The 21,317-nt window shown below is 37.3% G+C and overlaps 2 protein-coding genes across 4 annotated transcripts in view; one reads left to right on the top strand and one right to left on the bottom strand.

The window, feature by feature from the left end:
* Positions 1-1,074: 1,074 nt before the first annotated feature.
* On the top strand, positions 1,075-4,246 carry LOC149842044 (heparanase-like protein 3). Its single transcript, XM_090000576.1, has 9 exons — positions 1,075-1,305; positions 1,422-1,458; positions 1,585-1,768; positions 1,935-2,083; positions 2,179-2,412; positions 2,527-2,716; positions 2,876-3,001; positions 3,229-3,328; positions 3,746-4,246. Exons 1-9 carry the CDS (start codon positions 1,075-1,077, stop codon positions 4,091-4,093), a joined length of 1,599 nt encoding a protein of 532 aa, XP_089856702.1. The 3' UTR covers positions 4,094-4,246.
* A 13,037-nt stretch (positions 4,247-17,283) lies between these two features.
* LOC149842043 (putative anion transporter 6, chloroplastic) overlaps positions 17,284-21,317 on the bottom strand; it is a 77,104-nt gene continuing 73,070 nt past the window's right edge. Inside the window, exons 10-15 of one of the 3 annotated variants that reach the window (XM_090001261.1) lie at positions 20,901-20,937; positions 19,162-19,257; positions 18,099-18,240; positions 17,949-18,001; positions 17,745-17,878; positions 17,284-17,653 (exon numbers count right to left, since the gene is read on the bottom strand). In XM_090001261.1, the coding sequence (XP_089857387.1) occupies positions 17,596-17,653; positions 17,745-17,878; positions 17,949-18,001; positions 18,099-18,240; positions 19,162-19,257; positions 20,901-20,937 (520 nt within the window). In that variant the 3' untranslated portion in view covers positions 17,284-17,595. Of the gene's footprint in view, positions 17,694-17,744; positions 17,879-17,948; positions 18,002-18,098; positions 18,241-19,161; positions 19,258-20,900; positions 20,938-21,317 lie in introns of all 3 variants that reach the window. The other 2 variants (XM_090001262.1, XM_090001264.1) reach the window with 2 other exon arrangements.

The raw sequence follows: 21,317 nt of genomic DNA, 5'->3' as shown, positions 1-21,317 counted from the left end.
TAAAACCAGTTTCTACTAAATGAAATCACATAGATTACATAAGTATATAGATTAGCACAGGGTTTTTTTAATGTGGTGTGTCAGAAGTGGGACTAATCTGGTTGGTAAAACCACTTGTTTATTGAATGCATACGCAACAGTAGGTGGGTCCTCGGACTTGGCAGCTTATAGTGCAATAGGTTTAATGTTTGATCTTGCCATTCAAAAGGAAGGCAACGGTCGACTGGGAGTGGTTCACTCTTTCGCCGACTATAAGATGGATGGCCCAGCACGTAAAAACAGGTAAAGCCATCCTCAAGATGGGTGCAACATCAATCCTATATTCCTATGTCAATATGAAATTTTATAATAGCACAATTATTTAAACCTCAATACTCTTTTCCAAAGAAACACCCCATAAACAAAAGTCTTTGCTGTTTCCAAAGGACTTTCGTCCAAAATTATCTCATCCCCTTCACGAAGGAAAAAGAAAAAAAACCATAAGTGGTTTTGCCTATACCATGTTCAAATTCAGAACCCCTCATTGGTTCACAGGATACCTCTCTCATTGTTATTATTTCTATTATTTATTGTTTTTTTTTAGGGGAAATTATTTCTATTATTTATTGTTGTTCTCCAGAATATCAGTCAATGAAACCACCCATAGTTTAATTACGCCAGCAAAGTTTGCATGGTACTAATTTAATGCGATCTGTGCCATCTGTAATTCTGTAATTTTATATTACCATTTTAAACAATCTAATGCTGACAAACACCTGACAGGCTGACACCATGAAGCCCAACCCTTCGTTTTTCCTTCTTTCATGGTGCCCACTTGCTCAAGGTAAATTGTCCTTTTAGCTCTTGAGCTGCCCATCTTATCCAGCGTATGCTAAAATGTCCCCAACTTACCCACCTTTGTTGCCATCTTTTGACATTGAATGCTGTTGCTGCCTATTTCCCCTGTTTCAGTAAGGCTGGAGGCTGCTCTGTTTCGACCCCATTGCTGCTGGGCCTCTCTCTCTTATGCTGTATCTCCCCTTTAAAAACTGAGATTTGAGGCCTGAGTTGGGTGGAAGTCTCATTGGTGGGAAGATGATGGGTTCGAGTTCTCTTTTGTGTTCGATCATTGTGGTCGGGTTCATTAGCCACTGTGTCAATGGTGGTGGGTCGCCATTTGTTGTTACAGGCACTGTGTTCATCAATGGCAGCATGGGCATTGCTAAAACAGATGTAAATTTCATCTGTGCATCCTTGGATTGGTGGCCTCCTGAGAAATGTGATTATGGGACCTGCAGCTGGGGTCATGCTTCACTTCTCAATGTGGTAATACACTAATACTCTTTCTTTTTAAGAAAAACTTGATTCTTGGATTGATTATTCTGAATGAGTTTTTTGGTATTAACATTCGTTTCATTGATTCCCTTTATTATTTATATTAGGATCTTAATAATACCATTCTCGTGAATGCTGTCAGAGGTATGTGTCTCTTAGCGACAAAGTTGAATATGGGTTTGTTTCTGTTTTCCTGTTTTATAGACAAGGATATGAAGATTAAGAGTGCGTTTCTATTTGTTTTTGGCTCTGTGTTGATTGCAATTTCAGCATTCAAGCCGCTGAAGATTCGATTGGGAGGCACGTTGCAAGATAAGGTCATATATGATACTGGGGCGCCGGGACAACCCTGCAATTCTTTCGTTAGGAATCCTTCTGAGATGTTTGGTTTTACTCAAGGTTGTTTGCCAATGGCTAGATGGGACCAACTTAACAAGTTCTTCCAGAGGACTGGGTGAGTTACTGCAGGCCTTAAGACGCCTTTCTTACCATTTGATTTCTTCAAATTGAACTATCCTTGTGGTTTTGGTGGTTTCTCTTGCCCATTCTACCTTACCATTTGAGTGCTACTTCTTTTTCTCTGTTCTTCAAAAGAAATAATCTTAATTGCGTTACTTCAGGGCAATGGTTATTTTTGGATTGAATGCACTGAATGGAAGAGTGATATTGAAAAATGGATCAACGGGTGGACCTTGGAATTCAACTAATGCTGAGGCACTCATTCGATATACCGTAAATCACGGCTATAGAATCTATGCGTGGGAGCTTGGTGAGACGTTAGGAATTGCGGATTGGATCTTTTCAAAATTAAGCTTTTAGCAGTTAATGAATCGATAGGTTATGGTATTTTCTTGTGAATGATAGGAAATGAACTAAGCGGAAGGGGGATCGGTGCAAGCGTTGCAGCTGATCAATACGCATCCGATGTTATTTCACTTTATAATATAATACGACGTCTTTACAAGGCTTCCAGAGTGAAGCCACTAGTGATAGCACCTGGAGGTTTCTTTGATCCAAGCTGGTACCGGGAACTCGTTATCAAAACTAAACCTAACTTGATGGATGTGATTACACACCATATCTATAATCTTGGTCCAGGTAAATCAGCACAAGAGCATAACAGGTTGATTTTCTTTATCACAAATGTGGCAATAGTCTGACTATGAGCTTTCAAAATTTGTGCGCTGGTTTGAGTATGAGCTTTCCGTCCAGGAGTCGATGACCATCTAGTCGAGAAGATCCTAGATCCGTCTTACCTGGATGGAGGGGCAGGGGTGTTCAGTAATCTCCAGGATATACTGAAAGGTGCTTCAACTTCTACTACGGCCTGGGTTGGTGAGGCGGGTGGAGCGTACAACAGCGGCCACAATCTTGTCACAAATGCATTTGTATTTAGTTTTTGGTAAGCTACTCTGCAACCCTAGAGAGATTCTGTAGAAAGGGTTTCATCTAGTAACTATGATAAACATTTTACAATGATCAGAGTAATACCTTCAGAGATAATAACTTGGTTTTGGTGAAAATAATCTTGTTGGTGCCTATATGTATTCCTTGTTTGCAGGTACTTGGATCAGCTAGGCATGTCATCAAAATTCGATACCAAGACTTACTGCAGGCAGACTTTAATTGGAGGAAACTATGGATTACTCAACACAACTACTTTTCATCCAAACCCTGATTATTACAGGTTAGAATTTACTGCTTTGGCATTTCTATTTTTTTTGTAAATGTGTCAGAATGGAATTCAATTGGAGCTTATTTATTACTCGATTTGATTAAATTTCCTTCTTCTTTTTGTGGCTTTTCTTACCATTTAATTACCATAGCTTGTCTACGCGAAGAATGAGAATGTATGCATGAATAATACCTAGCAAAGTAGCATCTGTGTCTTCATGTTTGTTTTTATCATTGCAGTGCCCTTCTTTGGCACCGATTGATGGGAAGGGTTGTCCTATCAGCCAAATTCTCTGGGACGAAAAGTATCCGAGCATATGCACATTGCGCTAAAAACTTTGTAAGAAATCTCTATCTCTTGGTCAAAAGGTACCACACAGGAGAAATTTCAATTAGTTTTGGGATGTAACGTGCAATACAGCACTAGTAAAGGGGCAAGGGTGATGCTGCCAGGCAAAGGTATCACCACCACTGTTAGTTTCTTGATGAATCATTCCAGAAACAGAGGAACCCCCTTTGTGCCCTATGTCACTAAGGGAGGGATTCTCTCTAGCATTTCCTCGCCCAACCTTTGCTGAATTTATTGGTTTGCAGCACTGGCAAGGCCAGAAACTCGGTGATTTGTGGGTTGAACTGTGGAACTTCTTGTCCTGTGACGCACTACAACATTCATCTTTCCTTATTTTTCTTTGAAAAATTCTTCTTTCTTGGATTTGTTTTCATCTCTTTATGCTTATTTTGTTGCCATACTCTGCAGAGGGGTATTACACTTCTTTTGATCAATCTTAGCGGCAATACCACTGTTCAGGTCCTTGTTACATCGGAATCTTATAACAATAGGGCTCAGGTAACAAAGGTCCGCAGAATGCATAGACCTGGGAGGACAAGTGCACCAACCAGAGAGGAATACCATTTAACTGCAAAGGATGGAGACCTGCACAGCCAGACTATGTTGTTAAATGGCAAGATACTCGCAGTAAGCCCTGATGGAAGAATACCCTCATTCCAACCAATAATTGCCAGTGAAAGGGAACCCATAAATGTGGCTCCTTTCTCAATTGTATTTGCTCGCATACCTTATATTGATCCCCTTCCTTGTAGCTAGGTATATTCTGTCAAAAAGTCTAGGATGCCTTGCAATAGTCATACTATCGCTGCAATTGAAATGTGAATAAACATTGTGGGATAAATGGGATTCTGTAATTCTATTTGAAAAGCTTGATTGAATAAAAACAGCAAACAAGACTTGCATGGTGAAGTTTCTCTTGTATACAATAATGCAACCTGGATTTTCTTATGGTGTACGTGCACACTCCAATTAAGAGTTTAAGATGCTATGAACACCAATGAAAAGTCAAAACAATTAAGATGAGATGCAGGGTCATGTGCATTTATTCAGAATTAGTTACAAGATACATCTTGTAGTATTTAGGGCAAGGTTGTTAAATGTGATGAGGCTAAGTGAGGCGTTGAGCCTGTTATGAAGCGAGGCGTAAGCCTCGAGGCGTTGAAGCGTAAGCTTCATGATCAAAATAATAAAATATATAATATTAATAAAATAATAAAAAATTTAAATAAAAACTACTAATAAATGACATCACCAAGACGAGGATGCAACTCCTTCTAGTGTCAATTGCTAATCGGGAAGGATTGTCAGTCTTCCTCTGCCTTCTCGGAGTACTTTGAGTACTTGGCAGTATTGGAGGTGCTCGAGATTGTGCACTCTCATCATTATGTCCAGTTCTTTTTTCAGATACTACCCTAAGCAGGCGTTCTATCATTCTAGATTTTGGTAGGCCCGTATATTTTCTTTCTTTCCCCATGGCAGCACAAATCACCTCCAGGAGCTCCCGTCGGCTCCATGACTGTAGAAGCTCTAGAGCACCTTCTGGCCATTTTGTGAGTTCATACACTAGCTCTTGTTTTTCTTCCATGGTCAGCTTGCTACATTTTGAAGGATCAAGAACAAAACCTACAGGCATAAGCCCAACATTAGTTTAAAGAATCCTCACATTTGCAATCCAACGATAATCAAGAACTCAAGATATAGACTAAAACAAAAAATATTTTTTTCCCTGACATTCTGTAGAATTTTTAGTACCATCTTCCAGAACAACATCAATTAAAAACTGGAAGACATGAAATAAAGATTTGGTAGCTAATGAGACATTCAAAAATTAATGAAATTGTGCAGTATAAAATAATTTGTTCAATAAACCAGATAAAAGATAAGTCTGCGTAATAGAAAAGGTACTTCAAGGATCCACAAACTCCTGAATTTAACTATGTGAAGCCATTGATTTCCCTTTCACTTAGACAAGCTCTATTGGGCCTCATGACCACTAGTTCTGCATATCTGATTCAGAGAATGCTTAAAAGGGGGAAATATCCAAATATTAAAACTAAACACGAATGAAACTATCACATTGACTTCACTTGAAGTTGAAAGTCTTAAACAGACACTAGATCACTCGGGCAAACCAAACGGATGAATTAATTCGGTAGGACAGGTAGGAATTTGCAACATGTTCATTCTGTTGAGTGTTTTGCGTTTCAGATGGCATAACTAAACAAAAGAACAAATCCGGATTTCTTGTTCATTTTCTTGAGTCGAATTGGACAAGTTGGTTGCTTGTTTGAATCACACTATTCATTTCAAGGCATCTTGCAATAAGTTGCTTGAAGCCTTTATTGTACTGAAAGATATTATACTAAAAAGGCTTATTTTTTTCCAAATACAATGCTATTAATTGTAGTGGTGCAGCAACCACAATGTATTATAAGACACCATGTCAATGGAGAAGCAAATTTTGTCAAGATAATCCTCCAAATTGTGGATGCAGCTGAATCACTCTGATATATCTCAACATAAAATCGATTCCCACAGAAAGCATGACAAAAAAAGGACATTCATGAACCATTTTAACATAAAAAGGAAGGTACAATAAATACCCAAAACATAAGAAATCAGGTACCAACTCTAATATGATCTGTATATGATCTAATAAGAACAAAAAATGAACACTTGTACGCGAAAAAGGAGAAAGTTTAAAGGTTGACCTCCAGACAGCAACCAATAAACAGTAACATCATGCATGAGGAAGTGTCTGATTAACTGCACCATTCATGCGATGGAGCATTCATGCAGGAGCTAAAACTATATAACCCTTTAAAAACAGAGATTTTTCTCTTCAAAAACAACAGATAATGGTCAACAAAACACATTATAATCCAACATAAACACCCATATCGTGGAACCAACATAACAAAAGAAGACCACAACCAAAAAAGAACAGAAAAGAAAAAGCAAAGAATAAAGGAAACCCATAACGATCAAAAGAGAAAAAAAAACATCCAGCATTGCCAATGTCATGCAACCTTGTCCACAAGCACGCAAATACCACATACACCATCATTTTCTAAACAAAAAAACACGACCAACTCATGCATTCACCCAAGAAAAAACAATGGAAACAAGCAAGGCATCACCCATCAAGCATTGACATTGAAGAAAAAACAAAAAAAAAACCAACAAAAAAAGCCAAAAAAGCAGAGAGAGAGAGGCGCCATGAGGGACGACAACAGCAGTGGCGAGGAGGACGGCAATGAAGAGTGGAGGTCATCCATCAATTCCATGACGGCGGAGGCGACCACGCCTTCCCTCACAAAGAATCGACGACGATAGTCACTCTGACGAAGACGACGGCGAGGAGGCTAAGCCGAGGCCACCCAACCCCTACAAGCTGAAGGTTATACTCTTTTCCCCTTCACAAATTGCATTGATGCGCACGCCTTAGAAGCGAAGCGCGTTTCGACTTGAGGCGTGTGCTTCACATGAGTGAAGCGTGCGTTTCAAGCCTGAAACGCTTCACTGCAACGCTTCACTACTCTGAGGCGTACGCTTCAGGTATTGAGGCGTACGCCTCTCACAACACTGATTTAGGGAAGTATTCTTCTTCTTCCTCTTCTCATCCTTTTTAATTGTGGCAAATTTAATATAAATTCTTTTCATGTTCAAGTCCATTAGTTAAAACTACCGACATTTGGCACCATAACATGCAAGATTAATGCAACTTCTCTCTTTTGTTTTTTCTTCCCTTTGATTTGAGCCGTGTGAAACTATCTATGATTAGTCTGAAACATGTTAGCAGCTGTAAACTCGGGTTTGAAGACATGTATTTCATGTAGGCCATTTTGTCTGAACTGCTAGTTAAATGTTATAACAGAGGCATGTACCATATTTCAAAATGTGATGCCTTTTTCTGTATATAACCTTACATGAAGTAACGATTCAGATGCATAATTCCATCTATAAACATGGCAAGAAGTAATCAAGTGCATTAAACACCACCTCCAGGATGCTATGTTGAAACATTAAAAACCATACCTAAGCAAGAAACTGCTTTAGCATGGTTTGTTTTCCAAAATTTGCAGTCTTATGTTCCAAAATTGCGCCATAATCTCCGCGTGATTATGAAATCTTGTGCACATCCATATAACATCGCTGTTAATGCTGGCTAATGTTCACCATATACATTTTCTAATAACTTTGTTCCAATTTCCCAACAGGTCATGGTTTACAAAGTTTGGGGCCTGCTATTGTTAGTGAGATAAGCATTGGGTGATTTGATATTCATTTGATCAAAGTTAACCCTTGGTCAAAATTATTTCATTAGTTACACCATGATTGGGTCAAGTAAAGCCTACAAACCATAGCAGGATTACAAGGGGGTGTTGGGTGTAGAAAAAGAAAGTTGCCCCACCATCCAAACCACAATCGAAACTTATTGTGCACTTCATGCAAAGCAGCAGCTTATTTTCCACGATGGTGATGTGCTGCTGCATAGACAGTTGGACTTCTTACCTTCCAAACAACTCATACTTCAGTATCAAGAAACGTGTGTCAGGACTGCAAATCCTTGATTTGAGCCTGTCATTTTCACTGGAAGGAACTCATCTGCTTGGTTTGTACTTGAAGTGAGTGTGGTTGGTTTCACTTCCAGTCCAACTCCGAACCATTTCACCTAATAGGTTTACACGTCTGTTTATTGTTGGGTATGGCTTTTTTTTGGATGGAGCGGTTGTGAGTTGTACCAAAATGTCAACCACATTCACAATATGCAGCTGGAAATCCATCCAACTATCAATCACATGCAGCATTTCTCTCTCTAAAAAAAATCACATGCAGCATGAGCACATATGCCCGGATATTGCTCGCACTAAGAGAGCATTTTCCTATTTAGGAAATGGTCATTGGGAAGCGTCCTTGGTAGTTTCGACTTTCGAGTTACTCTCGTTTGGTAAGTCTAGTGCCTGGTAGTTTTCAGCCTAATTGGAAGCAACTTATGATTCCTGATAACAATGACTAAAAGCTTTGTTGTGGTTTATAGTCACACTCGAATATTTGGAGTGCTACGCCTGGCATGAAGGTATATTTTTTGGTTATTATTGTAAATCCATTAATAAAATGCTAAAAAATTAATAAATGCAAGAGAGAGAGAGAGAGAGAGAGATCAACATTACGAAACGGTGCCTAATTGAATTTTCGACAGCTCGTTGTGTTTGGAAATTAGATGTGTGCCATGTTATCAATACAACCGTTTCTTGGAAAAAATTGCATATATCCAAAGAAATTTAAGATTCCATTATGAAAACATAAGATGAAGATGTCATCTGAGAAACGTTATAAAGAAGAATTTTTTTTGGCATGAACTAAATTAAGAAATATTGTACATAATTCGAATGTATTTCCGCATAAAATCACAAAACATCAATGTTCTGATCAATTCAATTTATCACCTGCTTTAGTAAATTTTGAATTTATATTTTTAATTCCTTTGCATTTTTAATGCATATATTATATTTCTTTTTAGTTTTTTAATCTACCCAGATTTTTTTTCTCAATATCTTTCCCATAAAAAAGCATTTTTAAAGGATTTGTGGCTATGCTTATAGTAGTACTAATGGGAGTTTTGTTGGGAATGCAGTGCAAGTCGAGATGATAGAACTGCTCATGAAGATCGAACTCCACATGAAGTAAGTTGGACTAGGATGTACACCGTGCACATTTGAGTTCCTCTTGTGATTAGGGTTGTCAACGGGTTGGGTTTGATTCAGACTCAGGTGGAACCAGACCCAAACCTGAGTTGAGATTAAGGTACTGTGGGTCCAGACCTGAGTTTAATTGGACCTAATATAAGACAAACCATCCCGGACTCTAAAAGAATTAGATGAACCAGACCTGAACCATACCTGGTAAATAATATTTTTTATTATTACATTGAAAAATTGTGGATCTAATTAATAGTAACTCGGGGTGGGCACGGGTTTGGTATGAAATTTCACAAACCATACCCAACTCCATATATTAATTGGACCCTTCGGGTCTGACCAGGATTCTAATCAGGCCTTCTTATTTATTACCAAACCCTGACCCTATAGGGTTTGGTATGGGTCGACTCCGGGACATACCCGACCCATTGACACCCCTAGTTGTGATGACACCTTGAAGAACCGAAAACTATAAGCTGCCAATGGGAACTGCCACGAGGCCCACGATGTGTGGTTAGGGGATCAGGCCCCAGCACTTTACAAAGTACTCTAGCCACAAAACACTGAAAATCGTTAAGGTGGGTAGGCGATTTTCTGTGTAAAATGTTTTTTTTTTTTGCATAGAAAGCTCGGGTTAGGCAGACCCCTACCAGTTATACAATAATACCATTTGGGGTGGGGGTTATCAGGGTTTCCTTGATATATATATATATATATATATATATATATATATATATATATATATATATATATATATATATATATATATATATATATATATATATATATATATATATATTCTTGAATATATCAACCATTTCTTTATTTTCCGATCGCCTGGAAGGGACAAAAGAAAAAACATCTTGTTTCTTCAACAATTTCTGATCTCTAGCGAACCTCTAAGTAGCATTCGAAACCAGATGAAGTTCTGACCATCTGTTGGAGAAAAAAGAACGAATTGATCTTGTAGGATTCCTAATAAATTCTTCGATTTTTTCCGGAAACAGATGATTATTCATCTGCTTTTCACGTTCCGTGAATAGCCGGGACATTGAGGAATATCCAGAAGGGTATTTCGGGAATCGATCTGATATATATATATATATATATATATATATATATATATATATATATAAAAGAAAGGGCAAGGGCATTATGTCCTCTCCTCGTGCCGAAGTAAGGTGACTCCATGAGGGCAAGGTGATCACCAGCGGTTTACACTGTCGAGAAAGCGACAGTAAGTACTGCAGATACAACCAGTGTGACTGAGTCTTTGATCCCTGAATTGGTTTCCCCATTCTTCACAGAAAAAAAAAGATGATGATGGATGTGAGTAGGAAGGGATATGAAACAGAAATTATAATAATGTTGGTTCAATGACCCAAGGGGTTTGGTGTAGTGGGATGGGGCTTAGACCGTTTGACGGGCAGTCTAGGTTTAAATCCCATGGTCATCACCCCCCTGCATAAGCACTTTCTCAGGTTTTGAGCTAAACCCTCGGAGTTTTAAGCCAACATAGACAGAGACCGTAAGAAAGTCAGGCTGAGCCTAGGTCTCTGCGCCTGGGACTGTTTCTCTGAGTAAAAATAAATAAATAATGTTGGTTAAATACATTTTTCTCAACAATTCACTTCCAAAAAATACCCATTGCATATTCAGGTTTATAAAGAAAATATGACTTTTATAACGGAGGTACAGACTTTCCTGCGAAGAAAATCTAAAGTGGAGTAAGTTCGATGAGGAAAGCAAACTTTCCATTCCTTTCTCTTTTTTTGGATAATCCAAGGGAAGCAAGCTTCCCGTTCTTTGAGAGCAAGATTCTCCTAAATATTGAAAAGCATCAACCTTCTTGAGAAGTGAGTTTCCAAGGTTTTAAGTAGTGGTGGAAATAGGGTTGGGCCGGGCTGGCCGGACGGAGAGCCCGACAGGCCCAACCCAGAATTAGGCCAGCATAAGCCTCGCCCAGGTTCTTGTCTGGTTTGGGATGGCATGGGGTCAGGCCAAGCTCTATTGGGATTTTATTTTGCCCTGCCAAACATGGGCCTGTTTACTAGTTAGTCCGAGCCTTGCTGCTAAGACAACAACCGTAAGTATGGCAGGCAAAACCAGCGCGGCTAGGTCTCTGGTTCTTGGGACAGTTTCTCGGTGTATATATATATATATATATATTGACTATCCGTTAGCCTAATGGAGGGATAGAGAAATCTCATGCATGAGGTCTCAGGGCAAGGCAGTAGAAGTGCTGATGAAAAAATTGTGTGAGAATATAATAAGAGGATGTTACGATCAGTTTTTCATGACCCTGTCGCACATCATATTTCATTTAGGGTACCAATGCTATGAAAAAATTGAAGAGAAAATTTTTGAAAAGAAAGTTTTTCTTAAAACTGGGATTTTTTTATAAAAAAATTTCCTCCACCTAGGGGGTGAAGGAATTTTTCATTTTATATTATGGCAACCCCTCACCCTCAAAGTATCTCACTCCGTCAGCAACCATTCCGTTACCTTTCTCCATCTTCATCTCCTCCATTTTCATCAGCTGTGTTGCAGTAATAGTCCACCATTTTGCTGCTGCTCATCTTAGGTTCTCCAGTTACCTGTTTCATGTATAAAAACTGCCGTTGTATCTTCTTCGATAGGTCCCTCTTCTCCTTGAACTGCTCCAACTTGATCAATAATGAATTATAGGTTGATCTTATGGAGACCATCATTGAATCTTCGCTGCAATTCATGATGGATGGAGGGAACTTCTGAGCATGTTGCTGCCTACCAATTAGGATGATGAAGAAGGAAGGGGTTGCTGTCCACCAATTGTTTGTGGATATGTCTCAAGAAACATTTTAAGTTTTTAACAAGTGGGTACAAAATATTATAGCATTTATCATATTTTTACAACTTGATTTTTTCGTGTGATACAAACGAGAGAATCTTTTCATATCAAAAAGTTTTCATATGAGAAATGTAAAATTTTCTTTTTCAATGAGAATGTTTCTCACTTTCAAACGTGCCCTTAGTCACTTCCAATCTCCACCAAACATCAGTATGATAAACCTCAGCGTCATAAATTTCAATAATGCAAATTACTTGCTTTAGAAACTTGTTCTAACCCACAAATTCACGATTTATATGAGCATGTCCATGGACCTTCAACAATGCCATCTTCAACCATTCAAATGGTGTAAAAACTACAGCAGATTCTGACTACATATAGAGAAAGCCAATTAATTAGTTATTGGTTAGATGAATGCATTTTTGTTTGAATTGGTGTTGACATAGATGGTCAGCATACCTAAGGAAGTTTGAGATGCATTAGCAAATGCATTTGCTTGAATCTCACTCTCACATCAGCCTCAACTTCATCGTCAATTGTAATCCATACTAGAAAGGTAACCTATCAATATTTACAAAAATTTACAATCTATTCTGATTCATCAACAATTATTTCGAGATCCCTTTCAACTCAAGCTTTGGTGAGATGCTTTGGATGGACTAGAGTGGAATGCGAGTAATTCTCTATCTCTATAGTAGGTTTTGAAGAACTATTGTCTTCATTATTGATACATGAATCAATGCTAGAATGACTGTGATCAGCCTCATCCAAGTTCATCTGGCTGATCCAGACAACCAAGCCATTCGTTTTTTTTTTTTCACAATAGAATTCGGGGAATTAAGGCCCCCTCCTTCACAAGAGGGTCAGTCAGACAAATTCGAAGGCCGTTGGTGCCAAACCACAGGGTCCTCGATCTAAAGAACATATTTCAAAAGTTTACAAACCTCCAAACATGGATTACAAGAAGTGACATGACACCTGTGAGAAAGCTGATTTAGAGTTGAAAAGTTACCAACATATCCCCTCGCTAAGTTGACGAAGCAAAGTTCTAAAAACTTACTATTGTTAGAGATAATAATATTAGCATCCCCAAGAAAGGCAAGACTTGGATCATCATCCAACAACTAAATTTCAGGTAAAAGGCGATTTGAGGATATACGCTGAGCTTCTGCCACAATAAACTCTTGATTGGTCTTCTGAATCGCAAAGGCAAGAGCAACTGCTGATGAGGAACTGGAGGAGGCAATCTGAATATGAATACCTTGTATATTCAATGTTGGCCAAGCATGTGGTACTATGCCAAATTTTAACCAGATGGCGGCTAGTTGAGACTCCTCTTCTATAAACCACTTCAACTTATAAAAATTCTCACAACATAAGGACCATAAGCTGAATTTCATTTGTGCCCTGATAAGGATGTTGTCATTGTGTCTAAAGTGATTCCTGAGCTGCCACAGTTTCCACACAACTAGATGAAAGACTTGGAGCCAACATCATCTTAACCAATAAGACTCAAAAGACTTAGAAAACCACCACTGAATTTCGAGCACCAATTGTCTGGAGAGGATTCTTGTTACTGCAAATTTGGAAGACATAACTCCATAGCATGAAAACTATAAGACGAGATAAAGCGACAATCAATTCTCTTCTCTAGAGTTGCATAAGTAATAACGGTTAACCTAGGGAATGCCCATAGACATAAGTCTATCTTGGGTAGGCAGACGATTTTCACGTGCCAAATTGGTTGTCCAAACTGCGAGTGGCACATGGTCCTTGTGTCAGAGTGCTTTATGTGTCTGATCTGTTGTAGAAGGGCATGACGTGATATCAACCAAGGAAGGATGATCCTTCTATATAAGTTTGTCCTGAGATTTGGGATAGATGTAATTCTTGAAGTTGGCATTTAGAAGGATCTAATTGCCAAAAAATATTATTATTTTGAGTGAGCTTATAAGCATCAACCAAGGAGGTACTTACATGCAGGTAAATCATTCCAAACTCTGTTGGGGAGAGATCATCTTCTAGAATATGCTCACACCAAGGATCTTTCCCAAACTTCACATATTCTCCATTGCCTCCTTCCAAGTTTAACTGATGAGAGATGAGATTCCATCCCCATTTAATACCCCTCCAAGACCACGATCCACTGATTGTCGGGTTGTAGGACTAAATAATTCGAACTTGAAGATACTTGCTTTTCATAAAACAACTCCATCAAGATTAGCTTTCTTTATGTTGCCAAGGTGTCTTAATCCAATCCAATCATGGTCTACGTAATAGGTATCGTTACCATCCCACAAAAAATTGCAAAATATCGTCTCTAGTTCCTTCAAGACTTGAGTTGGAATCCAGTGTAATGGTAGGCTAGAGAGAACATGCCTTATCAAACATACTCGCCCAAGATAAGATAATAAGATTTTCAACCTGCCAATTTAGCATCCACCTTAGCAATAATATCTTGACAAAGTTCACCAGAAAGATTATCATAGAATAGCGGGAGACCAAGATAGCAAATCAGTGAGGTTTCGAGAGTCCAATCAAGTGCAGCATTCAAATGAACAGGTTCATTACCTGAAATATTGATCGAGATGAATTGAGATTTGAAAAGGTTCACTTGTATCCTTGCCACATTTTCGAATTCTTGAAAGATATCACGGAAAGTCAATATCGATCTCTCATGAGCTTTCCACACAAACAAGGCATCATCCAAAAAAAATAGAGAAGAAATTTGAGTCAAACAATGAGGAAACTTGGGAACAAGTAGATCTCCCTTATCAATTGTTGCAAGAATTTGTTGATGTAGTAGCTCCATCACAATGATGAATAAATAAGGGGAAAGCGGGTCACCTTAATGTAATCCGCGAGAACTATGAAACCAGTCCCCAGGTAAGCCATTAATCATGACAACAAAAGAAGCCGAAGAGACCATTAATATGATAAGATTGACCCATGCTTCATGAAATCCCAGAAAGAGAAGACCCTTTTTAAGGAAATCTATGTCCACTCGGTTATAGGCTTTAAACAGATCAATTTTGAGACAGACCGAGGGAATCTTGTAGTAAAAAGGGGGTTAATTACTTCATGAGCTAGGAGAATTCTCTCATGGACAGTACGACCTGTCAAAAAAGCTCTTTGATTATGAGATATGATGCATGAGAGAATAACCTGCATCTGAACGACCATAATCTTTGATGCAATTTTGTAAAGAAAATTGCATAATGAAGTAGGTCGGTAGTCAGCAAAAGACGAGGGATTGTTGGATTTAGGGATAAGGATGATGTGTGTAACATTAAATTGATGAACAAGCTTACCTTTCTGGAAAATGTCCTTAATAGCTCGAGAAACATAAACTCCAATAATATCCCATAAGCTTTGATAAAAACACCTAGGAAAGCAATACGGGCTTTGTGCTTTATCACCATTTGAGGCAAACATTGCATGACAAATCTCCTCATCTGTAACAGGTCTAAGAAGGTTTTCATTCCCTTCATATGAGATAGATAAACCCGGGGCCATAACATAGAACATGTCAGTACTGCTGACCTTGGAGAGCAAATTGGAAAAGAAAGTTTTTCCAACAAACTGAATAGCAAAAATTTCAGAAGGATAGCTCCCTCAAAATCGATAGAAGAGATGTTATTCCTACACCATCTTTGGCAAATTGAAGCATGAAAATATGAAGTATTGCCCTCATACAACCAAGTTTGACGCAACTTTTGTTGCCATAAGACTTCTTCATAAAAAGCAAATTTAAGAGACATTAAGTTTTCATTTGCAATTGCATCATAGTCTCCAACATCAAACAAAGGTTGTAAGCTCTCCGGTTGTGCTTGATATTGACCAATCATGTCTGCTACTATTCCAAAAGATTCCTGATTTCATGATTTGAGGTTAGTTCTTACCACAGTCAACTTAGACAAATCTCTTTCCATAGGGCATCCTCGAGATCGAGCATTCCAACTCGACTCAACTATTCGTCTGCATGAATCTTGTAACAACCATATTTTCAAAAACTTGAATGATTTGTATCTCGAACGATAAGGAGCATTAGAGACAAAAATAAGAGGGTTGTCACTAGAAGATGATCTTGGCAAAATTTTCAAGGATGGAAGAGCTCAAAGACTACAAGAAAGAGTAACAAAACACCAATCCAATTTACATTGCACATTTAATTCCCCTGCTTGGTTGTTTGTCCAAGTGAAACGCCCATTTGATCCACTAATCTCCATTAAATTTGCATCTCTGATGAAGTCCATAAAATCACGAAAAACGAAGAGGAGGATTGCATCCACTCTTTTTCCTGTGGTGCTCTCATGGCATTAAAATCTCCAATGAGGATGCTCATGTTAAGTGCAACTAAAAGAGATTGAATTAGGTCTGCATAAGATGCCCTTCTTCACTGAGCATCATTATGAAGAAAATTCCGTAAAGCTTAAGAAAATTAATATTTATCTAAAAGATAGAAGCAGTAAAGGAGATGAGCTCAACTTGTTGACTGTCCCATAAGCATAAGACACCCAACCATTCATTTCATAGTTCTTGCACGTACAAACTACAAAGTCATTCTAGTTTTGTAAACACATGATTAACAACAATCAAACATTCAAACTCCATCAGATGTAGTTACAAATCTGTCGTCCTTGTTGACATGTTGCAGAAGTTTTTCAAGACTAGCATAATAAAGCACTTTCAGCTAGAGTTCTACCCCTATATGCACATCTTTCAGTTGCGTATCGACAATGAGTAGTTTCAAATCGAGATCCAAACACATGTTAAAGACTTTTCTAATTTCTAATTGAATAAGAGCATTAAAAGAAGAAACATAAGAGATGTAAAAGAGGAAGAAGAAGACGAGTAAGAGAAGGAAAAAGAATGAGAGCCATACAAAGAAATAGACAAAAGTTGAATTTACTTTCCTTCACATATGACATACAAAACAAGTTGCCAGCTAACCTATCACTAAAAGAATGATTATACCTTACGCATACATGCAAAACAACTAATAAAATGACTAAATAATGAGTTATAATAAATACCAACAAATTTTCCCTTATAGCCCTCTCTTTCAAGTCCAGACAAATATGTTGCATTACATATCTCCAACTTGTCCAAATTTCCAACTGTGTTATTTTCTTATCCTCATCATATTTCAATTAGTTTGAATCCTCTTGCCATACTGAAGCAGTTTCTCTTTGTCCACTAGTCATAGGAGGGTATGATTTGTTGACCGACAAGTTTACCCTATTGGAGAGAATCATACAAGGTTGACCGCATAAACTAGTGCCTTGGACTCAAACCATATTGTTTTAGAATGAATGGACAAAAAAAAGCAAGAATTGTCACTGTAAGATTTTAAAATGATGCTAGCATGATGGTATATTATAGATGTTTCAGCCATATTCAAAATCTGCCACTTTGCCTTAACAAATTCTGCATTCTCAACACTTCCACAGTTGCACTTGATAGTTTTCCTCATACCACTGATTGAAGACCACAGAGCAAAAAATCATGCAAGAAAGGACTTATACATTACTTTTTTTTATCATCCAAGAATTTACAGCCACGTTTTTAAGCTAAGAACATCTTTTCCTTGGATGGACTATTGGAAATATCTATACAAGAATAATGCTCTGTTGGTCACCAGTTGTTGGATGTAAGAATGATATGATACAAACAGAAAATACATCCCCGATGAGTGAGGCATTTTAAAAAATGGCAGCACTCACTCACCCTTGATAAATCTTTGAGGCTTGCTGCTGGCAAAAACTAACCACACAACTGTGCCTGTCAAGTAAAAGAAGATAGATGGTGCAAATAGAGCCACCTGACAATATGAAAAAAAGGAACAAGGTGTTAGAGCCACGGTGGAAAATACCGAAATTGATGATGAAGCCAAATCATAACAGTTGATGGTTGACATACACTCCACGAATGAGTCTGATCAAGAAGGTATCCAGTAAGGGCAACACCAACAATACCTGGAACTGCCCCAACCGTATTTGTGATTCCCTGTCAGAAAAAAATAGTCATTTACTCATTCATTGTTCAAACAACAAAGGCGTGGATATAGAGGACTTACTAAAAGTATGCTTGCGTATTCAGGAGAGATGTCTTGATGAGTACAGTATAGTCCTGTGTTAAAAACTTATTCGATGGTTAGTCTTCTAAATCACAGGAATAAAATATCTGCAATATAAACTTTCCAATGTGTGGATGACTGAAGCAGTACCTGACAAGGCAAAGCTTGAGAGGGACAAACCAGCAGTAAGGAAAGCTACCATTTCCCAAGGTGACATTCCTAGATCCATAGAGGAAATGATCATAGAAAGGGCCGGACATATAAAACCAATGGTTTGACAAATTTTTCGAACCTGCATAAAATGAGAAGGGATAATAAGCATTAAGGAGTTTTGCTATAAATTAAAAAAAAAACAAATCAAATGTGCAATACACATAGATAAATCAATGAAAGTCATATAGAAGATTGATGATAAACAACGATTCTAGGGAAGTGTAGCAGTGGATAATGGAAATGACTAACAAGATTAAGTGGACCAAACATGAAAATCCATATGTGAGAGACTTAACAAACCAACTAAAAGAATATGAGATAAGTGACTCTCAGTGGCAGTGAGGTTATATAAGAAAGCAATAAAGAAATTTGATGTAGAATCCGTAAATAGCAACCCTCAAAAGGATGTCCAATTATGAAAAAAAATTCAAAAACGGCACTGAGGTCCATCTTTTGCAAAGGAAGAAAGGTAAAAGCTGGGAGCATAGGTAGTTTGGTCCTTTGGATTATTTGATGTTCTAGCTTTCATATATGTGATTTAATGTTCTTCAGTTTACTCCTAAGAACCATGATAATGAAAGCACTATTAAAATAAAAAAACTTCAACTTTCATAATTCAAAACAGATGACGTGATTTGATTGTTTGAAAATCATAAATTTCGTATAACTATACTTCTTCAACAAGCACATGTTAGACATAAAACTGGACATAATTGAATTGCTCTAAATATGATTAGAGAAAATGAACGATTGGACTATACAGGTTCCTATATGTATAAAATAAATAATGGAAGCAATAATGCTTAAAATTACTGAAGACACATGACATGAAATATATAGCCAATTTGGAAAAAGAAAATTCAAAATTTCTGCATCTTACATGCAGAGCTTTATCAATTGTTTGACAAACTCTTTTTGCTTAACTTGAATAAATTTTAGCAAGACAATATAGAAGAATTGACACACAATTGGATAATAATATTAATATCGCCAGCCTTACCATAGTAGTCTCAACTCCATTCGATATCAAGGTGTCAGCAAATGTTGATGCAATGCTAGTAACAGCAATAGAAGCAAATGGAGGGAGGACAGAGACCTGACTCATAAAGAAACAAAGTGCTGAGTGAAGGCAAACACAACCAAAATTTTAAATGCATAATAACAAAAAATATTAAGCAAGTCTTTAAATTGTTAGGCAAAGAGGAAGCCCTAACTTTTGGAAGTGCATAAACATGCTTCTATGAAAAGAAAAATGTTGAAAGGCAAAGTACAGAAATCAGACTAAACTGTCAAGCATTTGCTCAAATTCATGTTACCTATGATGACCACCATTGTGTTATCCCTTCATATTTGTTATCAATTATTGCTTTCATGTCCAATCTTATAAATGTATGTAGCCCATGCTCTACATAAATAAGTATATAAAAATGAAGACACTAAATGAATGCTTCAGGATTCATTTTCAATACTAAGGCACTTTCTTTCCCTTATACTCTTTTCTGTCTGTTTTTCCTCTTTCTCATTCATTTGTCAGAAAAGAGAAAAACATATAGCATCAAGCAAGCATATTCGCTCAAGTAATCGCTCACCCAATTATTTGTATCATGCCTCTTTTTTTTTCATATCTCACATTTTCTCAGCCATTGTCTAGACTCTAGACCAAAATATATTTATATTCACCATTTAAATTTTCTCGTCCTAACTATTTACTTTTCAGGCCTAAATCCTTCATTATTTTTCTTTAGAACAATGTATCCAACAAGTGCTAACAATGTTAAACTATATCTTAGCCATAAGTATATGCATGCATATATATGTGTGCGTGTGTGCAATTAATCTAACTTTAAACCCTTTATATTAACTTTAGCCACATTGAATTGATTGAACTGACTAAAACACCTTCAAAAGCGGTGGCATTTTTATGAGTATATAATTAGTTTTAGTGAGAGGAAAGACACTTCTTTTCAAATTAGATTATATAGCACCCTTTGTTATTTTTTTCAAATTTTGTTCAACTTTATTCTTTTCCCTCCAAAAGAAGACCTAATATACCCTTAAAAGCAATGACAAAATGGTGTGATTTATCATTTATCCCTTTTTTCTTACCACCCTGGACAGTTTAATTGGTTGAATGTCGATATATATATGTATAACGTACAGACACTTATGTCTTGATATTTTTAAAAAATCACACTTCATTAGTGAAACATCATATGTTTTTTAGATTACTTATCTGGCATCAAAGGGGTGAGGTTGATTACATCCGATTATCATCTTAAAATTGGAAGCAACAGTTTGCAAACTACCCAAGGACAGTTTTAATGAACTTAACTTTGGATGTAAATGGGAAGACTGGATATCAAGTCCTAGGGACAGAGCCGTGCCATGAGATACACCTCATCTAATAACCAGCAGCATAATTGGTCCATTCCTATAAACGTACACCATGGGAAGGCCAGTACAGCGACCAATGAAAGATGAAACAACCACCAAGTTCTATAGAATGGAAGTATTAAATTTTCTGACTGCTAGCACTCCCAGGCATATGTAGTTCTATAGAAAAGAAGTAAAAAATTTGAGGAGGGTGATCATGCTAACAAGCAGTGGCACAAGACTATGTAATCATTTGAAGATATCCCTCAGTCAGATAATATTTCGCAGAGAAATTTGAAAGTGCAATAATGTTTTAAAAACGTGCATCAAATTCCTCGTCAAATAAATCCAAGAGCAGTAACTTACCCATGCTGCCTCTGTTAGATTAAGGTTCAGCTCCTCACTGCATTTATAATCAAAGATTTTAGTTCTATAAGAAAAAGAAACAAGTAAACCAAGTTAATGTCAGATATAGAATTCAGCATCCAAGAAACACAAAGTTGTCAGCTTTATTGATAGCCATTTAACATTAGAAATTAAAAACCAAACATTTTACACATTATGTGATATCTTGTAATGTTTTCTTGCATGTGGATCACACATAAAATTACTGCATATATAATCACGTAGACAGTTTGAAGAACAGATTACAAACTGATGAGAATTATGGATGTACGACCTCTTCACTAAAATGCATTTAAAGAGATTATAGGTATGACTGCCCTTGTTTAGCAGAAGTACAAAAAATATTTCCAAGAATAGCACATATTACAATGATGCCAC

Source organism: Nuphar pumila, chromosome 3 (genome assembly GCF_984573655.1).
Source record: "Nuphar pumila chromosome 3, dmNupPumi1.hap1.1, whole genome shotgun sequence".
NCBI classification, from domain to species: Eukaryota; Viridiplantae; Streptophyta; class Magnoliopsida; order Nymphaeales; family Nymphaeaceae; genus Nuphar; species Nuphar pumila.
The sequence above is the reverse complement of the archived record's forward strand: the minus strand, read 5'-3'. Positions and strand labels throughout refer to the sequence as shown.

What these genes read in the sequence shown, in the direction of transcription:
- LOC149842044 (XM_090000576.1), top strand. Translation starts at nt 1,075, where the DNA reads ATGATGGGTTCGAGTTCTCTTTTGTGTTCGATCATTGTGGTCGGGTTC. An exon ending in ATGCTTCACTTCTCAATGTG is followed by an intron (nt 1,306 to 1,421) that starts GTAATACACTAA and finishes TATTTATATTAG; the next exon opens with GATCTTAATAATACCATTCT. An exon ending in AATCTATGCGTGGGAGCTTG is followed by an intron (nt 2,084 to 2,178) that starts GTGAGACGTTAG and finishes TGTGAATGATAG; the next exon opens with GAAATGAACTAAGCGGAAGG.